This window comes from Andrographis paniculata, unplaced genomic scaffold (genome assembly GCF_009805555.1).
Source record: "Andrographis paniculata isolate CXL003 unplaced genomic scaffold, ASM980555v1 Contig82END, whole genome shotgun sequence".
NCBI lineage: Eukaryota > Viridiplantae > Streptophyta > Magnoliopsida > Lamiales > Acanthaceae > Andrographis > Andrographis paniculata.
This window is the reverse complement of record NW_026137620.1, coordinates 3561647-3571067: the sequence shown is the minus strand read 5'-3', so window position 1 is coordinate 3571067 and position 9421 is coordinate 3561647. Positions and strand designations below refer to the sequence as shown.

Below are 9421 nucleotides of genomic sequence, written 5' to 3'. Positions count from 1 at the left end.
AATTTAAAGGGGAGTATTGTACACATAACTATACAAAGACTATTACATATTGTACACATATATTTAATATGAATGCTTTGTAACCTAAGTTTGAACTTGAGTTGCCTATATATATGGCATTGTGTAAAGACATTTATGACTACAACATAATTAAATAGTGAACTCTATCCACCTCTCTCTTATGCTCGGCTCTCCATTTCTTTCTTTATCTAATATATATATATATATATATATACTACATCATTATCATTATCATTATCATCATCACACACACCCACACGTACATACATACAACTCACATATATATATACACTAGTGGAATAATCGTGCTAACACACGGTGCAATCAACAGAAAAAATTATAATCGTGTTTTTTGTTTAATAGTAATTTATTCATAATTAAATTACATATATTTTTAATCAATGTAAAAAAAAATAATATCAAGGAATTATATTTTCGTCCGGTTACAAAGTAAATATTTATTTTTGGAACGAAGTTTGAAAAATAATAGTATTTAAATTGTAGTTGGTAGTTAAAAGTAGTGTAATGATATTTTTCTCTTATTTTTATTGTGTATATTATTTTTTAAATTGATTTTATTCGAATAATATATTATATATATAAATTATAAGTAGTATTATTTATAAAAATATTAAATCAGTGTATAAGTTATTATAAAAATAAACACGCTAGTAATACAAAAATATAACTACATTGAAAACAAATAAGTCATACAACCGTACCATTTCAAACTCTTTTAGATAGATTTGTCAATACCGTTCAAATTATATTTAAATAATTTTTAAATCATAACTCTATTTTATCAAAATTTACAACATAATTTTTCTTTTAATTTCTGTAAAACTGTTAAATAATTCATCATAGTTATTTTTAAATGATCAAATAAATTTATACGTATATATTATTTTATATAAAAAAAATTAATTTACAAATAACACCAAATATTTAATATAGATTGATATAGATTGTAATTGTAATTATAAAATTGTAATACAAATATACAAAAATAAATAATTCTAAAAATAATTAAAACAACATTGATAAAAATCAAAATAAGTTAGACAAAAATAAAATTTATATATATATTGAATTAATATATAATTATTATTATTTTTAGAAAAAAAACACCATCTGTAGCAAGTTTGAATACATGATAAAAATATTTAGTCAAAATATATTTATCATTTATTAAATAAATAAATTTTCCAAATAAGAAAAACAATAAAAGGGAAAAAAAATTGCAGGAAATATTATTAAATATTATTATCTCCAGAATTTTTTAAATAATTGATAATGATATTACAGATATTATATTTATTTATTTAAATTCTGATAAATTAATTAGTAATTTTTTATCGAGGATATGGATAAACATTTAAGTCTGTTTAAATACCGTTTTTGAATATATTGAGTTTTTTGTTAATAGTTCAGAAAATTTATGAAAAATATAAAAATATATGGAGTATTATTTTAAAAAGTGAACAATTCCTTCTTCAATCATCCTTATCTTGGGTGAGTCTTTGCATCACTGAAAAATAATTTCTCCTAAAACTCACAGTCCATTTCTTCATCTTATTTCAGTGGCAATAACCGGTTGCCTTACATTTCCAGGGGCTTTTGAGCTCCAAAACTTGGCCGTGGTATGTCCCATTTAAGTAATTTCATAACACTATCACTTCAACAATCTTGACAGGCGGTTTGCCAGTTGGACTCCACCCGGCGGCACCAAACATCATGCGCGGACGAAGAAAATAACTATAAATATGGTTTTATTCATCTTGGGGTCTGAATCTCGCGAGAGGTAATAGTGGGCTATTTGCCTGCCATGTCTTATGGGCCATTTCTCGAAGATATTGTTGATGAAACTGTTCATTGTTCCTATGGCTAGAAATCTCGGTGTCGGATGGACGATCTGTTTTTGCACCTTGAAGATGTAGATCTTGTAGGTTAATACGCACTTCTTTGTCTGCTTCTTCTTGACTCCCACCGTGGTGGAGGCTTCCTGTGGCAGCTTCTTCCCCGCCTTGGGCTTCTTCCTCTGGCGCTAGAATCTTCGTGGCAATGCGTTTCTTCTACTCCGACTTCTTATCCCTTTTTGGGGCAATTTCCGATTCTAGCGTAAATGAAAATTAGAGAAAAATTATTTATAACAAAAAAAATTACAATAAAAAATGCTAAGTACATGTATACATATGTCATTATGTATATATATATATTATTGAGGAAATGAAAAGACCGTATTGAAAAGAGAAAAAAGAGGACACATATCGTGAAGTGAAAAAGTGCTTTGTGAAGAGCAAAAGTCATACACCACTTAAGTACATATATGTATTTAATAAACAAAAATATATTTTGCTCACGTTAATATTCAATACAAAACAGTAACCAATCAAAAAAGGAAAAAAAAATGCAAAAATGCTAGAAACTCGAGATTTTTCATTTGGTGGGTCTACACGAATTCAAATGTAAATATATATAAAATATAAGATAAGATAAGATATATATTTTTTAAAAAAATAAAAAATGAAAAAAAAAGATAAATTGATATGAGTTTCATTTTTATATATATAATTAAAATATATTTCAAGTTATAATGATTAAATGTATATATATAATAGTAAAATAATTACATTGAAATATTAGTAAACTTTTATTACTCTTAAATAGAGATATAAATAAAAAAAAATTATATTATAATTTACCATAATCATAAAATTAAATTACTTTTTTTTAATATCTTCAAAATGCGTTAATTATAGTTTAATCAATTATTATATATTTAATAGCATTTATTATGTATTATTTTATTAGAAAATAAAAAAAATAACAAAAAAATATATTGGAGTGGATCTTATTTTAAATAAAAAATAAAAAAAATAATAAAAAAATATGATGTAATAGACTCTACACTGATCTCTTATATAATAATAATAATAATATTTTTTAACTTTTAATAAATACATTTATTAATCATAATTTTATTAATTATATCAATTGATATAATTATTTAATATAATTACATTGAAAAATTAGTAAAATTCTATTATTCATTAATTACGATTATAAATAAAAATAAGAAAATATTACATTAATTTTAAAACTTTTTAAGAATTAAAAAAAAAAAAACTATAGAATTATGAGACTTATCGACATTTTATATATATAAAGACTATAAAATATAATTATCATAGTTTTAATTTTATTCATTATCAATATAATTATTTATAAAAATAATAAAAATTACATTACAAAATTATTACATTTTCATTACTTTTAAATAAAGATATAAATAAAAATAAAATTATATTATAATTTATTTTAATCATAAAATTAAATTAATTATTTTATTATCTTTAAAAATTATACTAATTAAAATGTTATTAATTATAATATACTTAATAATATTTAATACATATCCATTTTATTAAAGGTAAATTACATAATAAATATATTAAATTATATATATAATATAATAATAATAATAAAATTTGAATTTTAATAAATATATTTATTAGTTATAACTTTATTAATTATATCAATATAATATTAATGATAATCTATTAATTATATTAATTAACATAATTATTTTTATTAAAAAATTAAAAAAAAAAAATTGATAGTGTGAAACCACACGATCTCAAATATATATTATATAGATAATAATAATATTATCTTACTTATACTTATATATTATATTATATTATATATAATATATAAAATAGAGGATAATCTTATATTAATATTACACCATAAACATAGCCTATTTATTATTATTATTCTTTATTTATTTATTAAAAAAAAAAAAAAGAAAAACACTCTCAATTGCCGAAATGGCTAGATTGAAATGCCTCTAAAAAATTAAAACAAAAAACGAGTACTTAAAGAAAAACGAAGAATAGCAGTGTCTCAAACCCTTCTGCAGCTACAAAACCCCCATCTTTTCTACTACTTTTGTGCGCGCAGTAGTCATCTTCTAGTCGGCGGATCGCAGTCTCCAGTCTCCAGTCTCGACCCTTCTGTGCGTGCTACTCTACCGCTCAAAGGTTCGTATCTGATTCTCGTTATGAATTTTTTGCATCTATTTGTTATCGCGGGCATATTGGCGTTGGATCTTCGAACTATTGCGGTTCGAAATGTCCTGAAGTTGCACGTAGACGCCCTTCAGGGACGCTCAAGTTGCTGCTGCATGTTTCATCGTTTAGGGATTTTTTAGTTGCTTCGGGGATTTGGGTGAGGTAGCGTGTGTGTGAGTCGAAAAAATGTATTGCTGGTCATTGGCCCGATTGGGTTGCTTTATCGGTTTCGGATTTGTTTTCAACGTAAGGTTTAGGTTTTTGTTCTACTATTGCTGTCGAATGTGTTCTTTGGGCGACCTAGAATTTTCTGTGTTACTGAAGAGTGAAGATGTATCTAAACACTTATGTTGAAGTATCATTTTATTTATATGCCATATCATTGATGGTTATGGTACTGGATATTTTGTCCCAGCACAGGAATCTATTCACGGGCGAGTGCTTTTAGGTTTTCATTCTCAACTCTTGTTCCATGGCGGTATGTGTTGAGCACTGCAATTGTCTTCATTTTCCATAATGTCACTGGTTTGTGATTAGTCTGTCTGATTTGGGATGTTTAGATTGAAAAGCTTCTTAAGGATGAGGCTACTGAGGAAAAGGGTGAGCGTGCGAGAATGGTGAGTCTGTAATATCTTGTAATTTTGAAATCTGTATCCGATAATTTATCCACAAAATATGCTTATTGCTGTTGCAAGATAGTGTTTTTGGCACAATGGGTAATTCAAGAGCTGGTAAATTGACACCTAGATTCTTTATTTGTGAATCAGGCTTCCTTTGTTGGAGCTATGGCAATTGCTGACTTGGTTAAGACCACATTGGGACCTAAGGGGATGGTGAGGAACTTTTCTGTAACTATTTTGCATTTGATTGAGAAAACCAGCTTATGCTTTACATTCCTTAATGGGTGTACATATTCTCTTTGTAGGATAAGATTTTACAATCTACTGGCAGAGGGCATAGTGTCACGGTCACAAATGATGGAGCAACCATCTTAAAGTCCCTGCACATTGACAACCCCGCTGCCAAAGTCCTTGTTGGTATCCTTGATAACATAATTATTTTATTACAACTTTAGTGTTCGCAATTAATCTTACCCCGTGGCATAGAAAAAATTATTTGGATTAAATGATGAGTTTAGCATAATATAATATTCTTCATGATGAAACATATTACAATTCCGGTCGTGAAATATGCGAATGCCATATTGTCACAGTAATTTTTGTCCTCACATGCATGTGACCAGGTTTATTACTGCCATTGGAATTAATAATCCCTCATAGGATTTGCTCATAACTTCATCAGAACAAGGAATCACTACAAAGTCTTTCACCTTGATATGACTTGAATAAGTTACTGAAAACTGTATATGACACTATGGTGAAGCCTTAACTAAATTTGCTCTTTCACCTTTATATGAAGTGAATAAACGTTCCTGAGAACTGTATATGAAACTAGTGAAGCCTTAAGTAAATTTGCAGACATTTCAAAGGTTCAAGATGATGAAGTTGGTGATGGTACTACTTCTGTTGTTGTATTAGCTGGGGAGCTTTTGAGGGAGGCTGAGAAGCTAGTAAATGCCAAAATTCATCCAATGACAATTATTTCAGGTATGGGAAATGCTTAGAAAATTTTGAAGATCTATTATAATTTATTGTTTTATTATATTTCACCTTAATTATAGAACCTTATATAAATTTTGATGTACATGGAAGATTAGTATGTGTAATGATGATTTGGTAGGCATCAATGGATGGGAGTTTATTCCCAGTGCTTATATACATTTCATTTTACATCTGCTTTTATGAGGTATCTTTCCTCTTGATTTTGGTCAATTTCATCAATTGGAACGATTCTACATCTAGTGATTGCACGTGTACATGTATTGTCTGTAATTATGCTAATAGGCTCATCTCCATGTATCCATTCCTTCCATCTGATGATGTGTACCTATAAATTGGTACTAATATTAATCCCTTGAGTTAAGATAATCATTTTGGATGCATGGCAGGGTATCGCATGGCAGCTGAATGTGCCAGAAGTGCATTGGTGGAGAAAGTGGTGGATAACAAACTTGACGCAGGTAATGTTCTCTATTCTATGCTCATTGATCATTATATAGTCAACTTATATTATTGAATGGAGCATCATATCCCAAGTATGATTTTTCTAAAATATGGAGTTTTTTTTGCATTGTTAGTACAAGAAACCAAGGAAACTAAAAAATGTGATGGAAAAAGATTGCTATGACATTCTTAAAAGCATTTAGATGGCTCCATTTATGTAAGGAAAGAGCTAGAGCATAACATTTGCTTGCAGTAGATTGCAATGCAAAAGTTTTCGCCTTCTATTAAGTGGGTGGTTTGTTTTTTCCTTTATAATTCTTGGATTAATTTTGATTGTGTATGTCCAGAGAAATTCAAATCAGACTTGATGAAGATAGCAATGACTACTTTGAGTTCCAAGATTCTCTCGCAGGACAAGGAACATTTTGCAAAACTTGCTGTTGATGCTGTCATGAGGCTAAAGGTATGATCTTAAATGACTCATTAGTTGTTATTGGCCTATATATATATATATCCATTTTTTTTTTCCTAGCTCGAAATGATCTCTTGGCATATCTCTCAACTAACCTATCAAATACTGTGTGAGTAGTTTAATTATGTAGCAAATGGCATATGAGTTCTACAGTGGAATATTAGTTATATTTGGGTACCAATTTACATTTCTGCATAGTAATTTGGGGATCTCGTTAATGAGAATGAATCTAGAATTATTTTCATAGTGTTAGTCATCTTGGTGTTATTACTTATTCTTGGTGAATCAATGTCTGTTGTGGTTTTTTCCATTGTGTAGTGAGTATGTTATCTCTCTCAGCTTGCAGATTGTCTGCAATTGCTGTGATATATTGTGTGAGGTGGATGTATGTATCCTGGAAGTAATTGTTTTCTGTTCTGTGAAATGGTCTTTGTTGTTGTTGGTCAATGTTGATGTCACTCATTTTTATCTATTCCCCGTTATCAGTTTGTGAGCCTATTGCCTTATATCCCTGTTATGTTGTTACTTTTAGTGGCTGTTCTTTAATTTGTTTTGTTGTTTCTTCAAGTAGTTGCTTTTTCATCAAGCATATATGGCACTAACATTGACAATAACAGGGGAGTACAAACTTGGAATCCATTCAAATCATAAAGAAACCTGGAGGATCCTTGAAAGACTCATTTCTTGATGAGGGGTAAACTATATTGCCATTGAAAATATAAAAGTTCTTGTACTGTGTTTGGTATCCTGCTCTTATGAAATTTCATTCCATGTTGGTTACTGTCTATTCTACATCCAGATTTATTTTGGACAAAAAAATTGGTGTTGGACAACCTAAAAGAATTGAGGATGCAAAGATTTTGGTTGCAAACACTGCCATGGATACTGATAAAGTGAAAATTTACGGGGCACGTGTACGGGTTGATTCAATGGCTAAGGTTGCCGAAATTGAAGTGGCTGAAAAGCAAAAAATGAGAGAAAAGGTGCAGAAGATTATTGATCATGGGATCAACTGCTTTGTTAACCGACAGTTGATTTACAATTTCCCAGAGGAACTATTTGCTGATGCTGGAGTACTTGCAATAGAGCATGCGGATTTTGATGGTATTGAGCGACTAGCTCTTGTTACTGGTGGTGAGATAGCATCTACTTTCGATAATCCAGAATCTGTCAAGCTTGGGCACTGTAAGCTTATTGAAGAAATAATGATTGGCGAGGACAAGCTGATCCACTTTTCTGGAGTGGAATTGGGTCAAGCTTGCACCATAGTATTGAGGGGGGCAAGGTATCTATGATAATGATTTACTAACAAATTATTCCCTGTTTTGCTATAAACTATAAAGTTATCTTTAGTTTCCAAGTATTTCTTTATGGGGAAAGCTATCAATGCGAAATAAAAATTATGTTTTTCAAATGCATCTAAATATGGTCCCAGGATGCTGCTGTTCATGACTAGGATGTTTGTACATTTTAGACATGCTGGTGTGATTTGTAGTTTTGTTACTTTTGTACCTGGTGTGGTTCTATGTTTTTTTTATTTTATGTTGTGTCAATCTTGTTCGACTTTGCATTTACTATGCATGCTTTTATCTATCTCTATTGTTTTAGCTATGTTGTAATGCCTTCCGTTCTATTGGCAGCCCGCATATGTTGGATGAGGCTGAGAGATCTCTCCATGATGCTTTGTGTGTTCTATCACAGACGGTGAATGACAGCAGGGTTTTGCTTGGAGGTGGATGGCCTGAGATGGTAATGGCTAAGGCTGTCGATGAACTCGCCAGAAAGACTCCGGGGAAGAAGTCCCATGCCATCGAAGCTTTTTCAACGGCACTGGTGGCTATTCCAACTATAATTGCTGACAATGCCGGCCTGGACAGTGCTGAATTAGTTGCCCAGCTTCGTGCAGAGCACCACAAGGAGGAAAGCAATGCAGGGATTGACGTCATAACTGGATCCGTGAGTAGCAGTTCCTTGATTACATGGATGGAGCAATTCTTTCTCCATCGCATTCATTATTTTTCTACTATTTATTTTTCAGGTTGGAGACATGGCAGAACTAGGAATCTCGGAGGCGTTCAAAGTGAAACAGGCTGTGCTGCTCTCAGCAACCGAAGCTGCTGAGATGATTTTGAGGGTCGATGAAATCATCACTTGCGCCCCGCGAAGGAGGGAAGACAGAATGTGAAAGGTAAGGTTCGGAGTTTTGAATCATAATTATCATATGATATGATTGAATGAAACGTTGATGCATTGAGGATTAATGACTGGTTTGGCACTTTCAGTTTTGTTTATGGTACTTGTTCATTAAAGATCATATTTGATGACGATGACTGTACGCTAGTGCTACAATTTTAATTTGTACTTGTTGTGAAATTAGCTGCATTTTTAAATGTGAAAATCTAATACTATTAGTAGTAGTAGTAGATACACTATACACATCATATTGTTGGTATTATTATAACTTACAGGTAGGTACGTGTATTCAATATAAAATTTTTAGTATTTTATTGGACTCTTAAATTTTAATTCATACTTTTAAAAGTATTCGATCTATATTTTTATTTTATTTAAAAAGATCTCAAACTATTCAATAGATTTTATTGGATTTTTATTGTTTACTTTATGTGATGGATGTATTTTTATTTATTTATTTTTTATGTTAGTTTGGATGGCTGTAATTTTTTATGTTAATTATGTAATATATACATATATATTATATTAATAGGGTGTTTGGTAAATAGACGTTTTGGAGAGCTTTTAATTTAATGAACACAATTTTTAACCGTTTTATC

The 9421-nt window shown here is 30.0% G+C and overlaps 1 protein-coding gene across 2 annotated transcripts; it reads left to right on the top strand.

Annotated features, from left to right (window-relative positions):
- The first annotated feature begins 3895 nt into the window (after nt 1–3895).
- LOC127241450 (T-complex protein 1 subunit beta-like) lies at nt 3896–9019 on the top strand. 2 transcript variants are annotated; one of them, XM_051260503.1, is made up of 12 exons: nt 3896–4064; nt 4515–4572; nt 4655–4711; nt 4862–4927; nt 5020–5131; nt 5573–5701; nt 6103–6174; nt 6505–6620; nt 7247–7323; nt 7429–7914; nt 8270–8585; nt 8668–9019. In XM_051260503.1, exons 2-12 carry the CDS (start codon nt 4567–4569, stop codon nt 8812–8814), a joined length of 1584 nt encoding a protein of 527 aa, XP_051116460.1. In that variant the 5' UTR covers nt 3896–4064; nt 4515–4566; the 3' UTR covers nt 8815–9019. The 2 variants fall into 2 exon arrangements, with proteins under 2 accessions (XP_051116460.1, XP_051116459.1); XM_051260502.1 differs by having other exon boundaries at nt 4510–4572.
- Nucleotides 9020–9421: the final 402 nt, after the last annotated feature.

Coding starts and splice junctions, on each gene's coding strand:
- LOC127241450 (XM_051260503.1), top strand. Junction 6,175..6,504: donor GGATAACAAACTTGACGCAG/GTAATGTTCTCT, acceptor GTGTATGTCCAG/AGAAATTCAAATCAGACTTG. Junction 7,324..7,428: donor GACTCATTTCTTGATGAGGG/GTAAACTATATT, acceptor TTCTACATCCAG/ATTTATTTTGGACAAAAAAA.